Raw genomic sequence first — 27,202 nt, forward strand, 5'->3', positions numbered from 1 at the left:
AGTAGTTGAAAAGAAAACAGTGCCCATGGGATCATCTGTACTTGCAAGCAAGCCACTTACAGCTCTCAGTTACTAACACATTTATTTTAGTGTGTTCCAAGATGCTGACAATATTTGGACTATTTAGTCCTGGGTGGAACATACTACCATGTCTTTAGCATGTGTAGCTGCATTTTACTCACCACCTGTGGTTTCTGAGAGATTTCACTGTTCTTTTGACAATACTGAAACATTAGTTTGCACGTTTTCATAGTGCTATGATTCCCATACTGAAAACTTCATAAGGCATCGATATATTGGCTAACACAAGTGCAGTGGCGCATGTTAAATTATGTGTACAAACATATTGAAACACCAAAACAGAGAAAACAGTTTATTTAACCTTAAAATAAATTTTAGTAATGATAGAATAGCTTAGATTGTCTTGTCCTAACCTGGTTTTTTTCAAATTTTATTGAAGAAAGAAACATAGTTGTCAATGATATGGACAAAGGACACTATTTGATATGTTTTATTTTCTACAGTCTGGTTAAAAATAGCATGCAAGCAATTGAATAAAAATATTTGTATATATGATTTTTTTGAAATAACAATTATAACAGCAATGAATAAAAATCTTACCATGACAGTTAAATGAAAGCATGACAAAAAGAAGAGTAAACAATTATTTTACCTGAATATTTTTTCCTTGTTATCTTTCATGTATTCCATTAACATAGCAATGTCATAGGCTCTGAACACATATTTTCACAAATTTTAAATTGTTCATATATTGTTAAATCATTTTTGCCTTTGCAGTGGGTAACAATATATAAAAGGCATGATGATTAGGAAAGTTGGACAGGAATCTTGTATGGACACAGGCCAGCCCTTATTGCTCACTATAACTCATAATGAATCTCTGTGAGTCTGGAACCTACTGGCTTGTATTGCATGCACGAATATAGAATTTTATGAAGTTGAATATTTTTAATCAACTAATTCATCCAGATAAAGACATATTTTTCATCAGATTTGGTAATTCTTGTCCTTTCTAAACAGAACCATTTGTAAAAATATGCACACGTTCCCTTAAGTTTGCCAAGTCCTTGTTAAACATTAACAAACAGAATGGATAATATGCAGATTGACACTTGCTTTAAGGCATATCCTAATTTTAAAGCACTACCATGGTGTGTTGTTCCTGCAGTCACTGCCCCTGGAAGGGAGCTGTATGACCACAGGTATCTCACTCCAGTGAAATCTCAGCGGCCACCCGAAGGCAGTTGTACATCTCCTGTGGCAGGTCAGCCCGAGTGAGGTTGTTTCCATCCAGACGCAGGTGGGTGATCTTGGAATAGGTCGTCGGTCCAACCACCTTACAGAAGCTGCTCAGTGGGAACTCTGAAGCAAAGAGAACAGAAAAAAAAAAGAGGAAAACATGAATAATTAGGACAATTAGGACAAAACAATTATTTTATTTTTCTGCTTTTTTTTTCAGTTGAAAATTGTGACCTTAATTCATTATAGTATTTTCAATATTTTGCATTTGCACTGATGTAAATCCCTGTAAATTTATTGGAACTTGAGGGACTTGTGTTGGGTGAGGTTCTTTCTGTTAGTTGTGAGAGGTTCAGAATTTCAAGTCTGAGTTTTTCAAATGCCATTTTCTTCCAGTACGAGTTTGACTTTTTGACTTCAGATTTTACATAGAGGTCTAATCTGGCATTTAGATAAAAGGAAAAATAACTCTTAAAAAAACTAGAGATGCAGAGGGAGGAATCAGTCAGTTTGTGTACATTACAATGGAAAGGTAAAAGTATTTTAGAAGACATTGAAGGAAGTAAAAGTTTCTGGAGAAATTGAAACCATGATACAGCTTTACCCTAAAGAACAGGTAGTCCAATGGGTGTTTGTGTATTTTGTATTTATTTTATTTGTGCCATTTTGATTTACCTGTTTCAGAATGAAATTTGGATCTAGGGTTGGAAAAGGCATTTAAATTGTGCAGTTGAACCTTTCCACATCAGACTTAGGTGAGTATGAATGCAAAAATTACTTATAAAATATTTATTTTAATTTTTATATCATGTTATATATGGTCTCTATTCAGATGGAGTACTATTTAGTTCACGTAACACCAGATAGATCTTGAACGGAAATTTGTCATGTGTGCACTGATCAGTATTAACTGTAAACTAGAAATTGCATGAATCATTGAAGTTCTCTGCTCAGTATGAATTGTGCACACCAACCTATATTATAGACCTCTTTCATGCAGAGAAGATCCATCCTCAGGAGAGAATGTATGTGAATAAATCTGATGTCCCCTGAATACCACATTGTGTAATTTTGCAAAGAGGGTCTTCATTCACTGTTTCTTTGAGTCAGACAGAGGAATCATCTATTGAAAAGCTCTATAATTACTAAAGAAACAGTCTGAGGGACTTGTTCTTCTTCAGAACTCTGACATCGCATGAATTCAAACAGAAAAGACTTTAAAAGGTTAGAGGGACTCCTTCAATGAACCCATGCATCTCGTAATTCCTGAGACATTAAGTTAGTACTATCAAAATCAAATGTCATTTGATTTACCTTTCCTAGGTCTCATCTAACAAAGTATGATCAAATTGTAGTACTAAAGGAAGTGGAGAAAGTACTTTTCATATCTTCTCATTAACTTTTGGATTAACATCCTTCTAATTGGATTCTTCCAGGACATGCTTTACAATAATTTTCTATCAATAATGAAACATGGCTTTTGTAAACTAAGTATAAATGCACGGGCAGCTCTTCAGACCATAAGAGCTTAGGTAATATTTTGGACTGAGATATGATGTTAAGATTGGGTAAAGACTCAAGTACCACCTAAAAAATAAGTTGTTTTAAGTAAATATAATTTTAAAGTCAGATCTTGATCACCAATTTGATTAAAGTAAATCAAAGAAATTTCCTAGATTTTGTGTAGTGTGCATCCTTCTTTTGGAAGGGTGAAAGATGAGTGGCGTGCTTTGGGCAGTCCATGTTGTAGTACAGTAAAATTTTAAGACTTCAGACCAAATCTAATACTCTTCTGGTTTAGAATGCACCAGCAGAAACAAATTAATTATTCTTGTTCATTAAGATCATGTGATCTGAGAGAGGTTTATAGGATTAAGTCTGTATGCTGAATGAAAACATAAATTCCTGAGATTTAAACTCATTTTCTTGGGCTATAGGCTATATCATTGACTATTTAGTTCCAGTTTTCTTCAGATAACTTGGGTTTAATGTGTAAAGTTTAAAATAAACCTGAATTCTAATATTGATTTTTCCATCATCTTGTCATTCAGGAGTGACATGGTAAGTATATTTTTGCTGACAACAAACACTCTAAAAACTTTATAAATTTAAATTTTAGGGTGTTTCCCCATATTGTTACTTTTGAGCATAAATACTAACATTTGGTTGCAAAAGAAGATATGCTTATACAAGCTGGATAGACAATTAACTGCTCAAAAGACATAAATTTCATACATGTAAACCAAAAAATTGAACTGTGATAACAAAACTCTGATCTGTGCTGACTGTTTATGAGGCTAAAACCACTTGAGAAGTGGATGGAGATCTTGGCTTCACAGAAGTCAAATGAAGTCAGTTGTGGACCTCAGTGGGATTTTGTTCCAATATATGGTCCCCATCTTTTAATTGTGGGTATAGATTTTTTATACTCTTCATATAATTTTCTGTTGTTAAAGCATATTAAAAAATGTTTCATTTTATTTGCAGTCTCTACTAGCACAAAATAAGACCAGTGGATCTTGTGAGTGCACTTGCTGAGCTGTTACCTGTATGAGCTGTATGGGGAATAGCAATCCTTTAGACTGGAGTACTGTGGCAACAAATATCTCAGTAGTTTACTTCCTCTTTTGTTGCACTTATTAATGTTGCAGGTGAAAAAATGTCTTCCTGAATTTATAAATTCAGGTTCAGAGCTAGTATAGCTGGAATTTTTTCCCACATATTTTCCCAACACAAAATTCTTGCATAAGCCAGACACTGAGAGAATAAGAAGTATTGGATAAAAATTGGATTTTCATCTAACAGTACAGTGGGCAACCCTAAGAGGATCTGAAGTTACATAGTCATTTTTGTTGGTCTGTTGTCCACTAATCATAAGTGACACATTTTTAGGTAGGCCTTTAGACAAAAAACTCCTTTTTTGGAGTGAGCCAGATAAAAGACCATAAAGCACCTCCACAACTTGATAGTCTCTTAACTGTCCTTTGGAACATTTTCATTTTCCCCTTTTGTACTCCATTTATGTGGAGTAACCCCATTACTTCCTGGAGTTTTGTGTGGAAGCAACAATTTCCTCCTTAATCCCTTAAAGTACAGATGAAATATGGAGAAGGCCATCTTTGGACCCTCTTCTTGTTTCACTGAACCTTTTTGGTTCATGGTTTTTGGGGTTTTTTTTTCATCCTGTAGAGTATTTTTTGCCTTGAGGACTCTGTAACAGAAGTCTCTGTCTGTGTGTGTGTGTATGTGTGCTTGTGTACATGCATGTGTGTGTATATAATAATAATGGCATCTTAAACACACTTCAATTTAGAAATTATAGCTTAGGTTTGAGCTATGGAGAAAGCAAAAGTTTTTCTAAATCTTCCATGGTCCCATCCAAGCTTGGAGATCTAACGAGCACCATCTACAGTAGATAAAAGTGTAGATTTGACACCTACAATCAATATAATGGATGTTGGTCTCAATTAATTAGTTAGAAATCAGAGGAGTTACTCTGAATTTGATTTCTTAACAGTTTGCTATCTGCTTCACCCACTGCTTCTTGCAACACAGAGGGAAGCAGCGCATACCAAGGCATAGCCAATTCTGCTACATATTTTGATGTGTTTATTCATCAGTTCTTGTTCAAAAAACTCAGAGTCACTCAAATAAGGGTATTTCTCAAACAGATTATTTTTTATGACAATGCACAATGATTGTAACAAGTCCATGGTGAAACTCATGGACAATAATTTAGATAAATATTCTTTCCAGTAATATCAACAAAGCTGGAACGAGATTATTCTTTCTTAGACAAATATAAATGTTAATTACAAGCTTTAAGGTACATGAGAAAAGGGAAATATAGCAAGTTAAGAACTGTCGAGAAATATCTTTTGTGTTAGCTCTCAGTATAATGAAAAGTTTAAAGTAAACATGAACTGAAAGATTATTCCTTTTGTGTATGTGAGGACAAATTATCATTACTCCTTAGACAGAAGTCTCTCACTGGATATGGGTACCATAGGCCATCACATGGAACAGAAGCTGGCCTGGTTTACAGTCATCCTTTCACAAATCACTGGTAAATCATAACAATTTATTAAAAAAGGAACTGGTCATTGGTTTGAGGCTTGAATAATCACAAATCAATCAACTCAATTTCCCAAAAGGCTAAGCACTCACAGTTGTAGGTGAGGTGTCATGAATGGTGAAATCAAAGGGCTTTGTTTGCCTCGAATTAATGATTATTTCTAATTCATTTTTATCCCACATTGTCAATCAGCATCTTAGGGGACTATATATTATGCCTGTGAAATTAGATAGCAGAGAAAATTGATTGTTGAAGTCTGCTAGACTTTATGGTAAAGAAAAAAACCCAGTAAATAATAATTCTGTCGCATCAGTCCATAGGGTAGCAATGATAGTATAGCACTCTCCACATATCCCCCTGAAAATGCAGCATTCCATGAAAAGCTAAAATTGTTGTCATAGTCCCTGGACATGATGTTCTTGGAAAAGTGAATGGCAGCCAAGCTTGGTACCTGGTTATTTTGCAGAAGGGTGAGATCATTCTAAGCAGGGGAAAGTGCTTTTATCTCATAAGAAATTAAAAATCATAATTTTTAGCTATTTTAGGAGTGGCAGAGTATCTGGTAGACTTCCACAGGTTGCTGTATGTAGTGCCTTAGGTGGGAAGTATTAACTCATTGTTTTCCCTCATCAAAACAAGAAACCAAGATACACTAGAAAAAAAAGCCACTGAGAAAAATGAAGTATAGTAAATACAAACCATTTCAAAATACCTTGCCCTCAGTCTGGTAAGATCTGCGCTAAAAATATTTGGTTTTAAAGACTACATCTCCATGGAGTTAGCTATGTCTGGAGTAGCTAACACTGATACTCTTAATCCTTGATGGATACAAACAGGCAAACAGAAGGGAGGATTTTGTGGTTTACTTTATATCAACAAGCAAGATGATATAAATCCTCCTGAAGAAACACAGTCATATTTGGAATGTCTCCCTCTCCATCAGGGACTACCACTGACAGAGGTGCAGCTGGGGATCTTCTGGCATGGTGGTGAGGCCTCTCCAGCTCTGCAGCACCTCCTTGTCAGCCCCGGAATGGGACAGCGTTGTGCAAGCTCTGTCTCTGCAGAAATTTTCCTGGTCTCATGCAAGGTGTGGCATTTCTTGACTTCAGAATAAACATTTTCCAAATTATAAGTGAATGGAGACAAACTTGCCACCTGATCGTGTGCGAAACATGAATGAAAAGAAAGAACAGGGACAGCTCTCTGGAATTCAAGAGAGGTTGGAAGGGATGCTGCATGAGGCAAGGGAGGAAAGAAACAAGTGAAGTTACTTTGATGTATCTTTCTTACTGCATCTTGTGCCTGCTACCTTATCAATTGTTTTCTCGCCTTTTCCTCCCACCAGCATTTTGATTACCAGCTCCTGAAAGGTTACCATAGTCATAGCCTCACCTGACATCTCTCTCTTTTTGTTGACTTAAGAATGCTGAAGTTTTTTTGCACTGATCAAACTTTGAATTTTTTCCTGAATTGTATAAGACAACTTCATTGGCTTCTATGTAGAGACTCCAATTTACAAAAGACAAGAGTTTGAGGAAAAAATCCACATTAGTAAGAAAGCATAAATGTCTCATTTTAAGGATATATTGAGTGGCTATTCAGTAAATATCTGCCTTTTTACATGAATGTGGACAACTGTTAGGAAAACATCAGTGTGCTAGACAGTACTATTTTTTCAGACTGGTTCATGTGTTATTTCAGATACTTGCATTGACCATCAGTATCTAGTCTGTGGTAAACATTAATGAATATGTGCAAATTTAACTTACTGTTAATTTTGTTGACTTGGAGGTAGAAGTTTTCCAGGTTCTCACTGACAATTGGAATGCTCTTCAGCTGATTGAAGGAGAGATCCAACTCAACTAGTGATGTGATGTTGAAGACATTACCTGGTATCCCAGAATCTGTTAATTTATTGTGGGATAAACGTAAATATTGCAGGGCTTTAAAACCTTGGAAGTACTCATCAGGAATATTGGAAATCTGGTTATTATCAAAATACAGCATGAGCAGGGAGTGAGGCAGTCCTGTTGGTAGCTTTGTAAGTTGATTGAAGCTTAAGTCAAGATACAAAAGTGAATTCAGGCCTTTAAAAGCCCCAGAAATAGAATCTGCTTTCAGCTGGTTGTTCTGGAGGTGAATGACAGTCAGATTCATCAGCCCCTCAAATGCACCTGGATTGACTTTTGTGATCTTGTTGTGACTTAATTGCAGGTCATCTAGAGTTTTGGGAAGTGGTCCAACAGCTTCAGTCAAATTGTTGTAGTTAATGTGAAGTTTCTTCAGGTTCTTTAGTTTAGAGAAGACTCTTCCCTTAATTTTTGAATTTTCCAAATGGTTGTGATCCAGGATCAGCCACTGTAGGTCTGTTACATTGTCAAACGTGTTCTCTTCAATTCCCTCAATCATATTGTTTCGGAGATAAAGGTATTTTATTCCACTTGGTACAATTGGAATGGTTTTCAGCTTAAGATTGTCACAATACATGGCAGTAGGGTAGCTTAAAGGACAATTACATTCTGGGGCACAGACTGCGGCGGATGGCCCGAAAGGATCATAGCCATAATCATCTCCAGGACCATAGTCATATTGGCAAAAAATGCCACTAATCAACAGCAGAAAGACAGCTAGGGAGTTTAGAGTCATCTTTCTAATGTGTCTTGTTCCTGTATGGTGAAAGGGAATAAACAGGATATAACTTTAATTTTTTATCTGTCTCAGCAATAGTTGAAATTTTACCACATAAAGATTGTATTTAAAAACTAGTTATGGTTCCTATTTAAGTTTTTAATTAAGAAAAAAATATTGGATTGTTAGTATTACATTGTTAATGCTATATTTCTGGCCCTGTCTTGTATAATCTTCCTTTGCAATGCAAAATTGCTGGCCATTTTGCTATTGTAAGTAAAACTTTCTTTATGTCTTTCTGCATTCATTGATTAAGTCACAAGAAAGATGATGAAGTACAAGATTTTTAAACTTGCCACAGTAGTTTTCATTTTTGGTAAAGACCATGTTCAGAGACAGTTCCACCATTTAAATTCTACCAAGCATTCCTAATGTGCTGAATTGTCTCATATCTAAACATGTGGCTATTTGACTTAGTTTGAAAGAGACAGGGAACTTAAAACTGAGGGTAACGCTCTCATGCATTGTGTGTTAAGGTGTGTGTATTTTGAGAGATCTTTTTCTCATAGATTATGTTCTTTAAAGCATGGTCCACTGAGTTTCATAGTCACCTAAAGAGCAAACTAATAGGAATATAAAACATATTATCCTTAACATGCCAAACAACCAGTATTGCATATGTGTGCAGTGGATCTGAAATGACTGAATTTCAGATAGTGAAAATGTTCTTGCTAATTCTCTATACAACAACGGTGTTGGTTACATTTTCTGCCCATTGTAAATTAATTGAACAATAAAACACTTGCTTTACATAGTTAGTTTTTCAGTTCACATACAGCAAAAGGACATTTGGTGTCCTTGGACATGATTATGATTCAGTATATGTGGGGTGACTTAAGTCTTTAAGGCCTTTAAAGCCTCAAGTCTTTAAGGCTTTCTCATCAGGTACTCCACAAGCTGTCAATTAATCTGTGAAGACTAGTATCTTGTTTATATACCTCTAACTGGCTAGATAGATGTTCTGCTGGAAAAGTAGGTCTAGAATCAATAGAATCAGTGAGCTTTGATTTTCACTAGTAAAAGACAAGGCTCCAAGTGCTCAACTACTGTTCAGAGAATGAGAGGATTAAGAAAATCCTTAAAACCTTTTTTTTTCCTCAAGGAATTTCAGAAAGTATGTGAAGCCTGTAAACAGACCACAAGACATTGATCTCAGATCTGGGCAATCTTCCAGCAGAGTAAGTTACTCTTGCTATTGGAATTGTTACACAGAAGACTTGAATACAAGGCCATACCTACAAAATTTTCCCTAACTCTATATATCTTTGTTTCTATTGACTTCTAAAGAGCCATATTATATTCTAGTGAGATAACAATCTCATTGAAAGCATCTCTAGGCAGGGCCTATTGATCTCATGCAGTACAGCACAAAGAATTTTTTTAAAATATTCTTATGTTACTTCTACTCAATAACCTATGAAGTCCCACTGCTAGATATTAAGCTGCTGTCCCCTGAAAAAGGAATCTGCATATAATCTCCGTGGTGTTGGTCCCATCACATTTACCTAATTTCAAACCCTAGGATAAGCATTGACATATTAGTTGTCAGTGTAATTTCCTTTGCCTGTCTTTCGCTACTGCATGAGAACATAAAACCTGAACGTGAGCTCGACCTTTAGTCCCCTGCTGGTATAAATAAGAACAGCTCATCTGAAAGCAAAGACTGCAGTAACACATTCATCTTAAAACCCGGTCCTATTTAGGTACTAAACATTAAAGAAAGGAAATAAAGTACTTCTGTATTCAAAGTATAAAAATAGTTGAATGAACTCCTTGGACTATATTCTTTGGCCTTACAATGACATTTTTTACACACCTCCTTAATTTTATAGTTTTAAAATAATATAGACATTTTAAATTCAAATTCTATTTTTCTTCTAGTTTCAAATCATATCTGTAATGCTAAGTTTCATTATTGATGCCATAGTCTTACAGTCCTTTAAATAGAGTGCAAAGTTTTACTGCTCTGCAGAACCCTGGAAGTAACTAAAATGTTAGATAGTAAATGTTTTAAATAAATTCATCAAAAATTCTTTGGAGTTTATGTGACCATTCTGTAGTTCAAGGGTATATGGGCATGTATGTGGCATAAAATTGCAAAGTAAAGAGGAAATTTATTAACTTGTTTTATTAATGCATTTCTCATTCAGGTATCTGAATGTCTCACTATCAGAAGTGTAAAAGGTTAATAGCTCATGCTTATTTTTTGCACTGAACTACATGAATCCAAAATATAAAATCAGAAAACATTTTAGATGCTTATATTACAACATAAACATGCTTTAATTAATTGCCTGTGCCTGTTATAAGCAGTTGTGTTGCAAAATACCTGTGAAAATATTTGAGAAGTTGCTCAGGCAATTTGCCAAAACATACTAAATGATAAATCCATGATTTTGGGAAAATGTTTGCTGCATTAGGGTAGAAATACTATTCAAACTATGTTTGACCTTGTCTATATTTCCTTAATAATTAAGTTATTGTGAAAAAAATAAATATAAAATTAACAGTCAATCAACTTTAATTCTGTAGCTTAACTTCTTACACAGTTTGCAAAAGACTATATTTTTTAAAAGTTTCACAAGTATATTTAAAATGTGCTTCAAAATTATTAAGATATTTAAAAATACCTACTGTTACCCTTTCCTTGTTTATGTGATTATTTAAATATCAGAATACATTGTCTTTTTCTAGAATGAAGCAAAATAATTTAGTAAATGGGATTTACAAAGCTCTCACTAATATTATGAATGAAAAAGTAAACAGTGAATACTCTTACACACTTCTTTGTACTCTATGTCAAATCTTATTCCGATATAGAACAAAACAGACTGCAAAAATTGCAACACTGATGTACAAAATATGTGAAGCTGTTTTAAGGAAACTGAGAAAGTGAACCAACAGTGAAACTTGATTTGTGCTCAATTTACAAATTGGCAAACTTATCCTGTCATGTTTTCATGTTCCCATTGCAGCTACATTTAAACAGCTGAACATTACGGTTAAAGCATGCAGCAGCACTTACCTTACTGCCTTCAAGCTGCTTTCCTTAATTCCCAGAGCAGATGCAATAAGAGGCTGTATCCACCAATATATGCTCTAAACAGTGTCAGGAGGTAAAAGTCTGCCAGATCCTCTGTGTTACAAGAGGGGAAAAAAAAAGCCCTAGTCACGCTGTTCTCTGAAGCTGCTATGTCATCATGGTGATCTTGTGGTGTGGCATGTACAAAAATGCAGCTCTCTAATGAAGTGCAGGTGGATACCATATTTTGTACAAGGACAACCCATCTGTTCCTCCTGTGGGATCAGAGAATGATATTTCACAAACCTGAGAAAGTTAAAAAGCCATAGGTTTGTACAAGATTTTTTTTTGTATTTCAGAGAGAAAACATGTTATATTATAAAACAAATTGCAAACAGGCTTTTGTTTTCTAACTTATTTTATACTGCTAGACATGAGCTAACACATAGCACTCAGACCTCAATGCTGCTGTTCTTCTTCAGCCAAGTGACTCATTCATTTTTCTGCCTTTTTCTTTAACTGTCTTATGACCACAGTAAAATATCCTTAATGAAAACTTTAGCCTAAGGATCAGATTCAAAATTATCTTTGAATCATACCCTTTTCCACATTACATACTTGAGTTCAAAGATTCTTCTGCAAATCATTGGAATTGATTTGGTCTGGAGGTTTTCTTTTGTGGTTGAATGTATGTTTGTTTAATAAAAACACATCCCAGGAATGGGTTTTGAGCAGTTACTGTAAACTCACTCCATACATTCGTTCATTTTGCACTTACAGCTTTCTCCTGCTTTTCAGAATCTGGAACTACTCAGCTTTATGTTGTCTGTTTCTTGTTCCATGGATGTAGTTCAAGAATGCATCTTAAGGCTTGGATGAGATGTTACTTTCACCAGGCAATATTGAAAAATAATACATTAAGAAAGTAACAGTTAACGTGGATCTTTATGCTTCCATAAAAACTTTCCCTTATCTCTAAATGGAAGATGTCTTCCTTTTTATGAGAAACATCTTTTTTTGATAGATTTAGGTAGGGAAAAATGTCAAATGTGCATATAGAAAGCATGCATAAGCCATTTAAAAATGTCTTGTGGTTTAATTGCATTTGACTGTAATTGTTGGGGTAGAAATTCAGGGATTTTGTCCATTTTTAATTTATTATCTTTATGAAAAGTTGTAGTACAGAATGTACTACTAATCTGGGCTGGAGACCCCTATCAGTTTCCTGAAGAGGAGCCTGGATATGAGCTTGTCCCATAATTTGTTGCTGATGCATCTCAGTCTCCACAGCAGTGAAGGCTCCTGGGAGCAGGGAAAAGCCAATGCCCTTCACCAGGAACAGGAAAGACAACAAGCACACCTTTGTGCTTCTGCAATGCCCCAGTTAGCAAGCAATTTGCCCAACACAGAGTGCCATGTACCAGTGCAGCCCACAGGGAGGGAATGTTGTGCTTTTGATGTTCTGACATCATGCCAGTCTCCCTGGTTTTGGAGAACCAGTTACACTCTGGGGAACATGTTGGTGACAGATTGTTACTGCATTACTGTTTGAATGGTGCCAAGAAGTGAATGTGAAGCAGTGGGACTACAATAGTGAATTAATCTAAGTGAAAAACTGCATGGTATCAGGAGTAGAAATGTAGAAGTGGACAAAGCTGCTGTTGTTCTGCGTGTAGACAAATGGAGACCAGATGGAGTTTCTCATGCACAGAATGATATTTATCTGAAAACTACTTCATTAGCTTTAGTTGACCAAGGAAACCTCAACTGTGACTTGACAGCAAATGTAGCAACAAGCAGCACTCAGTAAGAGATCAGTTGGAATAAAAAAATATTTTTTTTTCAGAGAGGGATAACCTTTAAGGTAATATCAAGATTTGCTCTATGGAAGAACATATAACAAGGTGAGCAATGGAGCATAATATTTGTAAAGAGAATCTTAAAAATCACAAGAAAGGCATTAATTGGGCTTTCTCTGACTATAGATTTGTTTTGAAAGATAAGCCCAATATTATGTATATTTTGAACCCTCAGTAATAGGTGTAGTTTTGCATTTCCAGTACAAATAGAATTAAACATTGGCTGCAAGTACAGGATAATCCAGGCTTAATATCCTTTTGGCACAGGTATATTTATGAACCAGTTTTTCTGTACATCAAGTATACACCCTTTTTCTCATTCTGATAAAAGAAATACAAAATATGCATATCTTTTTACCTTACAAATCTTATTAAGCAAACTGATGATATTTTGAAATTAACATATGGTAAAAGCTTGGGTCACATAAAGTTCAGCTGAGAGTTGTTCATTCATATAGTTCCTGTCTTCCTGACTGTTTTAAATTAGTTATGGAAATTGCACAGTCAAGATGAAGAATCACATGCCTTCTGAGGTTAAGATAAAACACAATAGATTTTCCTTCCTTATAATACAATTTTTACCGTCTCTCCAATCTGTTATTTAATACTGCCCTTTGGTATAATTTTTATGCTTTTCCTAATCTTACAGTTCTAAGTCATGAAGCTATCACCTCATAAACCTGTTTGGGAGAGCAGGTAGGTGCTACAACCTAGCAAATGAAGGTATTGCTTCTTCTGCAACAGAGGGTGAGACTATGGTTGGGTGATTTCTTTGTTTCTGCTCCTATTTTGTGCTCTGTGCAGGAATTCTTTTGGTAGGTCTCAGAAGTTGTCAAACAGCATGTGAATTAAGTAGCTAATTTCTAAGGAATACACGAAATAATAGGTAAAATCACCTATGTCATCTAAGTTGTAAACTGGTTATAAATATGCTTCACACTGATGATGACAGGACATATTAGTATTTCATTTTTACAACTACTGTGCTCCAGTTTTTCTTCAAAATTTATTTTCTTTTTTACCTTAATTATTCATCATTCTTTGATGGGATATATGATCAAAACCTATTATAATCTAACTTTCTTTTTCTTGTGATATATGAATAGAAATATTTTTTTAATGTGATACAAAGCTCCTTTTTGTTGTTTCTTTTTTTTTTTTTAAATTCATATTTTCTGGAGCTGGAGATGGCCAAGTCTAATGGGTTGTAATGAAAGAATCTGAAAGCAGAGATCACTGCAAGTCAATTTGCACTGGCTGAGATGTAGCCATCAAATATTATTGAGTTACAGTGTCACCATTTTGTTTCTACACTCATCAGTGATATCCTCTCTGCTTTTACTCTCTTGTAAAACTGCATTCCTTATAGCTTCTATGCACTTCTGCATAAATGGAAGTTCCTCCCAATCTATTTGGATTTAATACTCTTTTCCCCAAAAGACACAGGTTACCAAAACTTAATAGATACTATCTAAACCAACTGCTGCTTTGTTTTCATCTTAAAGCTATTCACACATCTGGTACCCAGAACCAAGAGAACTGGGTGCCCAGTATCAGGAGTAGGGTGTTTTTCCCATGGGAGCATACAGCTCCAGAAAAGTTCCTGGTGGAACTTTTCACTCTGCCACATGAAATAATCAATGAGATTTTTCCTCTGATCACTCGGAATTTAAACTAAATATTACTCTCAAGATGAAATGAAGGTTAGCTCATTTTATTTGGCTACCTGCAGCAGGGGTTAAGAAACATCCATTAAGGGAAAAGGCTTCCATGGACACCATGCAGCAAGCCACTTAATTATGAAGAGGCAACATAGTGTTTATACATGATGTTTTCTATGTCTCTAGACAGTGAATGTACAGCCTGCTAGCCTATATATAGTGGATAAACAAAAATATGATAATGACACAAATCTCCAGGAACAATTAGTTAGTATTTCTGTAAAGTTCTGCAGTATTTTGAAAATATTACTGAAGTCTGACTCATATTTAATGAGTTCCACTAAAAACAATTCAGTTCCAGGTTCTGGAGGCTGTAGGTGTTTATTTTTTAATCTGAAAACTTCCATTCCTCCTAATTGAATTTTTTTCAGTCTCTACATTGGACTTACATGTTAAATGGAAAGTGTTAGAGCACATACTCTAAGCATTACAAAATTTGCGGTGATCCAAATCCTTCTTTTCCTTTCTCCTAAAAAGGAAATGCCAGCTATGGAAAATTACAAAAATGGTAACAGTGTTACAACCTATTAGCAGACCGCAACAGATATTTTAGTTGAGCACAAATCTTTGTTTTTGTCCTTCTGAAAGACTGCTCACTGTTTTGCTTCAAACTTGACAGTGTCTGTCTTCTACTACTGTTATCCTCCTCTCTGTTGCTTTCCAGACTGTTTTTGATTTGATTCAAATGGTCAACAACAAAATTTCTTTGAGTTGATCCAAAATCTGATCAAAGCTTTTTTTTGGTGAGGATTAAACATGAAGGCAAGAGTCTGTTTTTAAACCAGAGTCCTTAATATATCCTGTATGTTTTGTCATAGCATTTAAAATCTGTTGATCCACGTATAAAAGAAAATTAGGTGGCCTTGGAGGATGAGACAATTCAAATGATTCCTACTGTAAAGAATCCAAGAGTATCTCAAGTAGCTGTTAAATTTGTAAGTTGTGGTTACTCTGTATTTCTGTATTGTAAACAGTACAGAAAATTTATGGAAAAGGAAGAGTTGGACTTGGCCAACTTGGTTAGTTCACCACCTATTATTTGTATATGCTATGTTGTACCAACACAGACCTGCTTTGAAAATCATTGCATTCATTGCATTCATTGCAATCATTGCAACACCTTCCCAGAATCTAAGCTTTATAAATGTTTGTTTGCATTCAGATCACTACAGATTAAGGTCAGAAGAGATGTTAAGTCATCTGGATTCTGCTGTACAATGAGAATATAGCATTTGGCCTTCTGCTATTATGAGACCCTGGACTTAAACAGATCCACTAAGTCGTAAATTATCTTTGCCATGATGGTGGGACAGTTTTGGGAGCCTCTTAACATGCAGCTTTTAAAAATATTGCCCATTGTCATTTCTAAAATGAAGCACCTTGGACAAATCTACTGAAACTACAGAAGATGCTTTTAACAAAATTAAAACCTCATCAGCAAGTAAAGTTTGATAGATAATACCTATTATATCAGTGGCTACCTCTTAGTATCTATTGTGACAGTAGCTATCACTTAGTTCATTCCCCCCTGAATGCTGTATGAGATTTTTGCATTATTTTCCCTAGGACTGGTGGCAGATAATTGTCTTGAGGTAAAGACAGCATTTACCTATTTAAAATCCATGAACAGCAACACCACATCAATGTTCTGGTATTCCCAGCTTCATGAAAATGGACTGTAAATGAACCAAACAATTCTTACATGTCTTCCTGAGATGTTTAAGTACAGACTTTTGTGACAACCAAATCTAAAAATATTTCTCACTATCAAACATTTTTGTGGGTTTTTTCCTTTATAAAGACCATGATATAATAAAAGTGCATCAGTCTAGAAAAGCTGATCTATTCCTTTCCAAATGCAGCCAATAATTACTATTTTTATTCATATTCCATTCCTAACCATTGGTTTGTGTCTCTTTAGCTGTACTAAAGATAGATATACCTGTTATATATGTATAGTAGGAGTACAATATTAATATCTACTATTATAGATAATAGTAATATCTACTGTTGTAGATAACATTACTAGAATTTCTTTTCCTCATCAAAATCTCCATCTTCTTCCAACTATCTTCTGCCATGCTACCTGTAGATCTGTTGCTGACATATTCAGTGCAACTGTTTTATTTTTTTCCTTATTAATAGTATGTACAGGGACACTATTATTTAATTTGAACTTTTTTCCTTCATGTCTCATGATTTTTTCCCTTCTACTTACATTTTACTTATCAAGAAATAAAGCAAGTTACGGTTAAAACTGACCTTTTTGGGGTGTTATATCAAGAAACAAGAGGTATATGAAGAGGTATTTTTATTTTTCTTACAAATTTTTTCCTTCCAGACAAATTTGTTCACCCTTTTCCTGTTTGGAGACATTGAGCTGCTCTGAAAGACTGGCTGGAAATATGCTTTTGGCCATAATAAATGGTCAGCTTTGGCAATCACAGATTCCAATCCAGTGATTTAATTGTCTTTATTTTTATCAGGAGATCCAGAGTGGATTAACCCCATGCTGTAAAAAATACCTTTTGTCTTAAGAATTGTGCAGTGTTGAGAAATTCTACTAATACTTTACTAAGTGGCTACATGGCACTGCTAAAGCATCTCACAAAATCAAATTTCCCATTTGAAAAGCTATTTTTTTTAGTTACTACACCTTATATCTCACTAAGTCTGCATCTTTCAGAGAAGTGGAGGCCATCTATCTTGTCTTGGTTTGAAAAGACAGGAGCCTGTGAAGGAAGGCAAAAGCCTCCTGTGAAATGGAGAAGGTAAACCCCCTCCCTCCGAATTATCACAACTTCAGAATTAAAAAGGGCTCTCAGGCAAAGATATGGGAACGGGAATAACAGTTCTTTACTAGGAAGAAAAAAACTAAATAACAATGTAATTTAGTACAAGCAAAACAACCACTGGCAGAGTGAGAAAAAACCTGGCACCCTGAGAAGTCAGGGTGCTGATAGCAGTCCAGCCAAAAGGTGGCTGCTCCTCCTGGAGTGGCGATCTGCAGAAGGGTGTAGATCCCTTCCGAAAATGCGGCGAAGGAGCAGCTGGGCCTTGGTTCCTGATTCCTCTCGGAAATCCAGCGAAGAAGGCTGTCTGTGGTCTCAGAAATGCTTGTTTTATGGTGTCAGGGATGCTTGGCTCCTCCCTCTGGGTGGAGCATCTCTCAATGGGATGATGTAACTAATCTTACCAGCCACAGTGAGTAATTCAATAGCCCATCAGCAGGAGATTATCTTCCTGGCAGTGTCATTGTTCTTGAAAGAGATAAGAAAAACTGCCCAACCCCCAACAGATGGCAAAAAAAGAATACATGCCTATTTTACAGGCCAGGACAGCATATAGCCCATTAGCAGGAGATTATCTTCCTGGCAGCGTCATTGTTCTTGAAAGAGATAAGAAAAACTGCCCAACCCCCAACAGATGGCAAAATAGAATACATGCCTACTTTACAAGCCAGGACATATCTACATCTATCTATTATTATAAACAGTGTCAGGTATGTGATGTATCTGACATTTTGGTTCTGAGACAGCAAACACAGGTGTCTACACATGCGATAAGAGTCCAGGCACTGCTCAAGATCAGTGGGGATGCAATGAAGAGTTCTGGAGCCTGGGGAGTGATTCACTTGCCCAACACAGACACTGTAACAGTATTCACTTACCTAAAAGTAGGCATCCAGTATTATTTGAGAGGCTCTCAGGTGTCCAGCTCAACCTTATAGATTATGGAAGAGGACTTTAACACTCGTGCCCTTTTCAAATGGCAGCTGATGGCAAAGCAAAGAGCTTCCCAGTGCTTAATAGCAAGACATCTGCATTTAGGCAGTTTTCTGTGCTCAAGGGGTTTCAGTCAGCTAGTGCAAGGACATCTAACTGCTCTCTGACATGCCCTGGGCTGCACAGCACAGCCAAGGGGGTCTGGCTGCTGTGATTCAGGATTCTGAGGAGGCCTGTCCTGTCCTGAAGTAGCAGCAGGATGCCAGGCACATATCAACAATCCGGAATGATAATAGGCCCTTATCTTTTAGAGCCTAAATTGTGCCCTTGGAGCTCCAGTCCAGGAAATAATCAGTCTCCTAAGTAATAGCCTCACTTTGTATAAACTGTCTGAATAGTATTCTCCAGCGATTTCCTCCATAGTCTTCTCTTAGCTGTGTATTCAGCAGAATATCTGCAATGAAATGTCACAAAAATAGAGCCAAGCAAAACGGCATGTACAAGACTGGAAGCAGTCATGACCCACAGGTATTTTCCATTTTCTTACCACCTCTAGAAATCACAATAGTAAAAAAAGCTAAAATAAGCAATTCTCTGAAAGGTCAAATAAAAACTTAGAAGACAGTTTTCTGACTCCATTAGACCATCACCTGAGGCCTCACTGATCAGTTTTCTTTTTTTCAGTCAAGCAAACATTTTCATATATAACTGTATCAGTTGCATACATTGGAAAGGAGAGAAACTATTTAAGACATTTTGTGTCATGGGTGTTCATAAACTTATTTTGAATGAGCACAAATGTGCTTAAGGTCTAAGCTGATCTCCATCCAACTCAAAAATGGTCCAGCTGCACCATTCCCTCATCCTGCAATGTTTTAAGGAGAATACAACATTTCCCAATTAAACTTGTTCATCTTCCATAGATTTCAGATCTCTGTCTACTTAGCCTAATTCTTTTTTTTTCATCTGGTATTTTTTTGGACTTCAGCAAACACCTAGTTATTGTATTGGATAATTTAGTATCTGTATATTTTTATAAATTAATGTCTGTTTGTTAAATGGTAAACTGAATTGTACCAAAAACTGGAATCAGCATCTGCCCCTTTAGCTTCCCAATAGACCTTTTAACACTTTCATGAAATTTTAATTCATATATATATATATTAGTACATAACTACATTATGCTACAAAACAGAATAGCATTTTGAAAGACACTGTGTCTTTTGGAATAGTGATAGAAAGTTAACTTAGAGGAAATGCCTTCCCTTCTCTCTTCTCAACTGGGTTGCAATGGCTTTTGGGCTGTGGGTATGGAAAGTAAAGTACTGCAATCAAATCCTGTAACTGTTCCTAAGTCTCAGTCAAATCAGAACGCCATATTATCAGCTGTTCAAAGATATAAAAAACCCAGAGATAAACTTTACCATGAAGGATTGCAGAAAGCATTACAACTGACTAAGGAAAAGTAAGGAAAGCATTCAGATAACAGGCAGATTAACAGCATTTTCAATATTTGGGTAGGTAAAAGAAAAATATTAATGATCCAAAAAAAAAATTGTTGTATAAAAGGAAATTGATGACTTCACTCTTCTTTAGGCTTTATCTACACTGTAAACAATGTCCCTGACAATGGCAAGTTATTCTTTGCAGTGTTTTTGCCTGATTCTAGCCTGAACAATTCCTAGCCAGGGTTTAGGATTTATCACTCCCAACAGAGAGCTTAAATTAAACCACTGTGTTTCATGAGGCAAGAAAGCCTTACAACAAAGATGAGACTAAGTCATGTTCCGGGCTTCGAAAATGGCATGATTTCACTTAATCATATAAATGTAGCTTTAGACTCTAGAATATAACCTAAGCCATCAATAAGAAAGTAGACATTCAGTTCCTAAGGTTTGCTGACATGCCCTGATCCACAGTTTGAATTTTATCAGATTGTAATTTCATTATTTTCACCATTTTCTCAAAATTTATGTGTGTTTGCATGTGTGTGCTTGTATTTATATACAATTTTGCCTTACACTGAGATTTTGAAGAAGATACTATGAACTATTTTTAATTTTCAAAGATGAAAAATATATGCTTGAGAAACAAGATCTGATTCCAAGATTTAGCAGAGGAATAATATTTAAGTGGAAAAGCTGTTTTCACATAAAACTGCTGACACAAACTTAGCCACAGCAGTACCGGTGAGGAACACTATAATTTAGATTTTCTTAACTCATGAACAACTTCTAGATAGACACAGATAATATGACTACTCAGTTGTGGGGTAGCAAACCCATTGCTCCTATTCAATTTCATGAAAATAGAATGAGACCTAGGATCATGTATTTCTAATAACTTCACTCATAAAGGGAAGGGTTTTACACCATGTTTTAGCAGTTAAATCCTTGCCATTATTATGGACCTTTTTACACAACCGAAATTGAATAACCCTGAGACCCATCAGATATGTGTTGTCTCAGAATGGTTACTTTTCCAGGGGGCCCACATGAGGGTTGCTCTTTCAAGCAAGTAGGGAATAGATGTGCAGGTGATAGCCCACAACATTTTGATTCAAAGCTTGGTGAAGGGAAGAAGGTGTTTGCTTTACTAATTAGCGGGAAGTCCTTCTTCTGAAAGCCACTGCTAATGACTTGTCACATTCATCAAAACATTTTTAGAGAAGTGCCTTCCAAGGCTTTGGTGAACAGGGTTTGAGTTCCTAATTAACTCAGGTGATGTAGATTTTTCTCTACCTTCTTCAACATTCTCTAGGCACACTGCCTCCACCCATTGTCCAGCAGCTGTATTCCAGCTGAATCCCAGTCCTAGCTCTGCTCTAGGTACACTGTTCCTAGTTTTGTACCTGGCATTATTTTATTGACTTGCAGTCTGAGCTTGACCTTAAGCCTGCCCTGTCAGTGGACATCTGTTGCTGGATGGCTGCCCCACCGTGGTTGCAGTCACCCAAACATCTTTGCTGTGCTTCATGGGTGCTGTGGCCCTGTTACCTCAATCCTGAGGCTGCTGCCCTGCCTTGTGTGACTGCTGGCTCCCAGCTTGCCTTCTCCAGCACAGCTGCTCTCTCCTGCTGAAACCCAGTCGTAAGCTCAGGGAAAAGACAAGGAATCGAACTTAAATGTAGCTCTTGGACAATGAGTGGTAGAAGTCTAGGTGAACAGAGGCTGTGGAAGAGGTGATCATGGCAGCAAGAGCCTACTGGTGTGCTCAGAGTCCTGATATTGCATTTGGAATCACAGAATGGTTTGGTTTGGAAGGCACCTTTAGAGATCATGTAGTCCAACCTCCCTGCAACACCTTCCATGAGGCCAGCTTGACCAAAATCCAATCCTATCTGGCTTTGAATGCTGCTAATGACAAAACAGCCACAGCTTTTCTGAGCAACCTGTTCCAGTGCCTCACCAACCTTAATTTAAAGTAAATCTTCCTCATGTCCAACCTAATTCTACCATCTTTCAGCTTAAAATCTTTCCACCTTATCCTGTCACTACAGGCTGTGGGAAAAAGCCTTTGTCTTTCTTATAAGCCTTCTTTATATGAGTGAAAGGCTGCAATCATGTCACTCTTTAGCCTTTTTTTCCACCAGAAAAATTCCAATTCTCTCATAGTTTCTTTGCAGGAGAGGTGCCTCAGCCCTCTGACCCTTCTTTTGGCTCTCCTCTAGTCTCACTCCATCAGCTCTTTCCTGTTCTGAGGAGGCCAGCACTGTAAGCATAACTGCAGGTGGGTTTTTCAGGAGCATGAAGAGGAGCAGAATCAGCTCCCTGGATTCCCTGGTGGCCATGCTGCTTTTGATGCAGCCCAGGATATGTTTTGCTTTCTAGGCCACAATGCACACTGCTAGTTAATATCCAAGTATTCATCCACCAATATCCCAAAATCCTTCTCTGCAGGACTGGTCTCAGACTGTTCATCACCCAGTCTGTACCAATGCTGGGATTGCTTTGATCCTCCTGAAGTTCACATGTGTTCATGTACTACATGCTCTCATACCAGCCTAGAAGATGTCCATGAGGTAACCAAGGGGCTGGAAAGCTCTTTTATCTCAACTTCCTCACTTGAAATGTGAGGGAAGGTGAGCTGGGCTGGAGGCATCCTCAGCTTCCTCCTGTCCTCAGGACAGAGCGTTGGTAAATGGGACATGTCTTCTTCAATTCATATTAATGCTATTTCTTTCCCAGCTCTGCTGAATAATCTAAAATCCTTGTGCTGTTGCATTTTTTTTGTAGTGTGAAACCATTCCAACTGTCTAAGATGTAAGAAACATGACAATACTGTCTGTCAGAATTCTAACAAGGCAGTTCAAAGGGAATATTACCACTTTATTATAATTTAGTCCTTTGACAGCAGTAAAGAGCTAATACATTTAAGTTTTTCCATAACAATCCAATTATCTGTATCTGTTAAAGAGAAATTCACACAGTCTTCTCTATCTCTCTGTAATCTACACATGCAAAGGATCTCCTGTATATAAAAGATTGGCATGTCTTTAAAGAATTTGGTGCTGAAAATGAGCATTAAATGATAGATATCTAAAATATAGCAAAAAGGCTAATCTTTTTGCTTCATTTTCTTGATGGCATGATGGAATATTAAGTCACTGGAGGTTTAGGATCTCTCAATCACTCTCTGTTAGCCAACACTTCAAAGTCAGTGCTTTGTTTCAAGAATTCATTGCAATGTATCCATGTTTCCCGTCCATGTTAGAACGATGTGTATGGACAAACCTCTGGAGGTTTATTCTCAGAAGGGAATATGAAATGCTTTTGAAGCATTTCAATTGTCTAGAGTTTCTAGCATAAGCAAGCAGTAGTTAGAATTATTCTGTCTTTCATGTTGAGATAATTTTATACATCTTATGTTTTCTACACTCTGGAATTTGGTTTATTCTTTGCAAGCTTTTGATTCCTGCAAAGATTCAATACCTTGAAATTAAAAGATTAAAGGATTCAGCATCAGAATGCTACATGATTACTTTAATTGGTTCTGAGCTTTTCCCGTTGAAAGGGTTTTCTAACATGTGCTTAGTAGCAGACACATGGTCCCTATTTTCCATGACTTTTGGGATTTGAACACTTTCAAAAATTACCCTGTAGAGCAGGACTAGCCTAATTAATCTCAATTTAAGTCTTCATCTGGAAACAATAATGTAACTTGTATAAACTTGTAGTTTCAAAAATAGCAACAAAATTCTTAAGGCTTTTTTATCCAAATATAATATGTGATTTAATACACTACTTGAAAATGAATAAAAGTAGTAAGTATGATCTATCACAAAATATATACTCCAATGCTGGTTAGACAATAACATAAAGAGTTGGAAAATATTTGTTGATTTCATGTTAAACATGAATGTTTTGTAAATTGTAATAATTTGTACAGAATCACAATTGGAAGGGACCTTGAGAGTTGCCAAGGTGACTTAGAGCATGTTGCCAGGAACTTGTCCAGGCAGCTTTTGAATGTGTCCAGAAAGGGAGACCCCACAACCTCACTGGGCTACCAGTTCCAGTGCTCTGCCACCCTCAGTGTAAATTCTTCCTCATGTTGAGATGAAACTTCTGGTGGTTTAATTTATGGCCACTGCTGCTCATCCTGTCACTGGGCACTACTGAAAATAGTCTGACACCATCCTCTCGATACCCACCTTTGAGATATTTAGAGGTGTTGGTGAGACCCCCTCTCAGTCTTCTCTCCAGACTAAACAGGCCCAGCACGCCCAGTTTCTCCTTATAAGAGAAGACTTATATGCTCCAGCCCCTTAATCTCCTTTGTAGACCACCACTGGACCTTCTCCAGTAGGTCCTTTTCTTTCTTGTCCTGAGAAGCCCAAAACTGGACACAGCACCAGGACTGGCCTCACCAGGGCTGAGCAGAGGGGCAGGATCATCTCCCTCAGCCTGCTGGCCACACTCTTCCCAATGCACCCCAGGGTACCACTGACCCTTCTGGCCACAAGGGCGCTGCTGGCTCATGGGCAGCTTGGCACCCACCAGCGCTCCCAGGCCCGTCCTTGCAGAGCTGTTCTCTAGCAGGTCAGCCCCCAGTCTGTGCTGGCACTTTGAGCTATTCCTCCCCATGTCCAGGACCCTGAACTTGCCCTTGTTGAACCTCACTGGTTTCTCTCTGCCCAATTCTCCACTCTATCAGGGTCCCACTCAATGGCAGCACGGCCCTCAGCTGATCAGCCAACAGCCCCCTCCCCAGTTTTGTATCATCAGCGAAATTTCTGAGGGTGCATTCTATTTTTCATCCAGGGAATATCCAGAATAAAGCAGTACATTCTACTGTCCTTTCTGCCAAAAGCTAGGAACAACATAATCTATGAATTATTATGTGTGCATCTAAACAAAATATCATGCCATTTATGACTAGAAATCATTATTTTCAAGTATTCACCTTCTCTCCTTCTGGGAGTGAGCCAAAGAAAATACCTGGGACATTTCCTGGCATGAAAATTTCCTGGATTGAGGTGTTTTAGACAGTTCAGGATTTTTTTTTTTGTTTTAAAACAACCATTTGTATTTAAAGAGTTGACAGGTTTTTGGTTTTGTTTTTTTTTTTTAGTTTACTTTCAAAATCGATGCCCATCTGTATTTTTTCAGCTCCTCTGAGTGAAACTATTAGAACTATTCTTGTGGGTAAGTGTTTGCAGATGCAAGGCCTACAATTATTGCTGCTTTTCAAAAGCTTCTTCACTGTATTTCATGCTGCAGAAATACACATGGATATAGAAACACAACCACCATTGCTTCTCATCACACTGTTGTAATTTTGTTATTAGTTTTCTGCTGTAGTGTGAAAAGTTGTGTGAAATACATAAATAAATATATAATTAGACAATAAAATTTCTCATAGTTTTTTTCCATTCTTTCTCCTGCTGAATTAAGTCCAACTCAAGCAGGCAGTAACAGAGCATTAACATTCTTCTGGTCTGCTGACTTAAGACACCCACATAGAGGTAATCTCCAAAGCTTTCAAGCAGCATAATGTACACACTGAGAAAGAAAACTGCCTGACAAAGCAGTTATGAAGAAACCACTTCTTTAAATCTCAGAAAGGAAAGTGTGGTGTTTAACAGGCAGGGTAAACAGCCTTCAGCAATGCCTGTATCCAGACTGATCCTCTTATGGACTTATGGCACAGTAACAGCCCTGAACGTCCAGAGCAGGAAGCAGGGCAGGAGGCCAAAGGCTGGTTTGTGTCACTTAAAATGCAGCCATTGATGAGTCTAGCTGTTTGAGTGTTTGTGTTGAGTGTAATCCAAACAGCTAAACAGTTTTTGTGCCTTTTCAGGACATCCACAGAAACTGTTCTTTTGCAGATGGAGCTGCTGGAGCATTGTTCAGATAATGTTTTATGCTAAAAATTATCAACTATTTTTAATTTTACAATTTCATTTCGAAGATGAGGCAGTTGATATCGAACCTCTGTCTCACAGCCGTATTTCCCCTTCAGTTCTCTGCAAATTTTCACAAACATTACTCTTTCATTTATTTTCCTGTTTCTCGAATGAAATACTTTCAGCTAAATTAGGGAAACTCTTCAGAAAAAAAAAAAAAAAAAAAAAAAAAGCCAGAAAACACAGATGTAGGAAAGTCTCTGAAGAAAAACTGACTTCAGAGCAATGTGTGCATACAGAGAAAATGAGCACAAATCCATCCTTGTTCAAAGCCACTGTATTTGATTGAAGGTGTACAAAAAGACTATTGATTTCACATCTCTGCACCTCTGACTTAATAAAAAGAGAAAACCAAAACAACAAAGTAGGTGAATTTGAGTACCCTCTTCTCATAACGCTTCATAAACCTTTTTCCTTCTGGTTTTCTCTAGTTAACAGTAACTTTGTTACTGTCCCTCAGTGACACTAGATGGCACTTCAGAGTAGTGGTGGGATGAGAAGGTCTGTAATCTTTTTTATTTATTTTGCATATGATATTAGAAATACATTAAGTTAATGCTTGCTTTGAACAAACACAATTTTTCAGCTTTTTCCTATTTTTTACACGAGTGAGTGTGAGGTAGAAAATGTTCTCTGTTTTCAAAAATAGCTAACATGAGCAGAAATACATTATAACAGATAGGTTCACTAGCAGCTCAAAAACCAACCAACCAACCCACCCCCCAAAAAAAAAAAAAAAAAAAACAACCAAAAAAACCCAAAAAAACCCAAAACCAAATTATGGGCCAAAGACCTGTTACCAGACCTGGTGCTTAGATAATTTTAGAAACAGATTGTGGAGGCACTTGAAAAAATGGATGGTCTTGGAAATGAGAGAAACACACTGATGCCAAGGATTGAAGAGCAGGTCCTTTCCTGGAAATGAAATTGGATTAAATTAATTTCTACATCAGCAACTGAGTATATGATATCTGTCCATAACTTGGTGCACTGTAGGGGAAACCAGACTAAAAGATGGCCACACCCTTGTTTGGCACTAAGGGATAAGATGCTTTAGGCTGCACCAGGAAACAAGGGTATTAATTATTCTTTAGGTGTTTGAGTCCAACAGTTGTGACCATTCAATGTCTTCATACTTTACAAAGAATTTGAGGATGCACTGCAGGCCCAAAGGCTTTCTACTTTAATTCTATTATTTCTTTCCACCCAATTGTTTATAGATTGTTTGTGTTTGTTATTTTTTTTCTTTTTTTTCTTTTCTTGTTTTGTTTTTAAGTGGAATAACCATCTGTTCTTTATTTATATGAAAAGCAGTTTTGAAAGTATTTGGCTTCCCGCTGCTTTGAAGTCTGCAAATGCTGTGTGTGGATAGAATCCCATCAGTCAAATATTTTTGGTGTGGCTGCACAACTTATAGAAAACCAACAGTGTGTGTACCTTT

The 27,202-nt window shown here is 36.8% G+C and overlaps 1 protein-coding gene across 1 annotated transcript; it reads right to left on the reverse strand.

The window, feature by feature from the left end:
* Window positions 1-495: 495 nt before the first annotated feature.
* Window positions 496-11,928, reverse strand: LUM (lumican). The gene is made up of 4 exons (XM_064419699.1): window positions 11,827-11,928; window positions 11,052-11,323; window positions 7,108-8,004; window positions 496-1,383 (listed from the first exon to the last, which is right to left on the reverse strand). The coding sequence occupies exons 3-4, from the start codon at window positions 7,982-7,984 to the stop codon at window positions 1,229-1,231; spliced, it is 1,032 nt and encodes a 343-aa protein (XP_064275769.1). The 5' UTR covers window positions 7,985-8,004; window positions 11,052-11,323; window positions 11,827-11,928; the 3' UTR covers window positions 496-1,228.
* Between the last annotated feature and the right edge of the window lie 15,274 nt (window positions 11,929-27,202).

Source organism: Passer domesticus, chromosome 5, assembly GCF_036417665.1.
Source record: "Passer domesticus isolate bPasDom1 chromosome 5, bPasDom1.hap1, whole genome shotgun sequence".
Taxonomy (NCBI): domain Eukaryota; kingdom Metazoa; phylum Chordata; class Aves; order Passeriformes; family Passeridae; genus Passer; species Passer domesticus.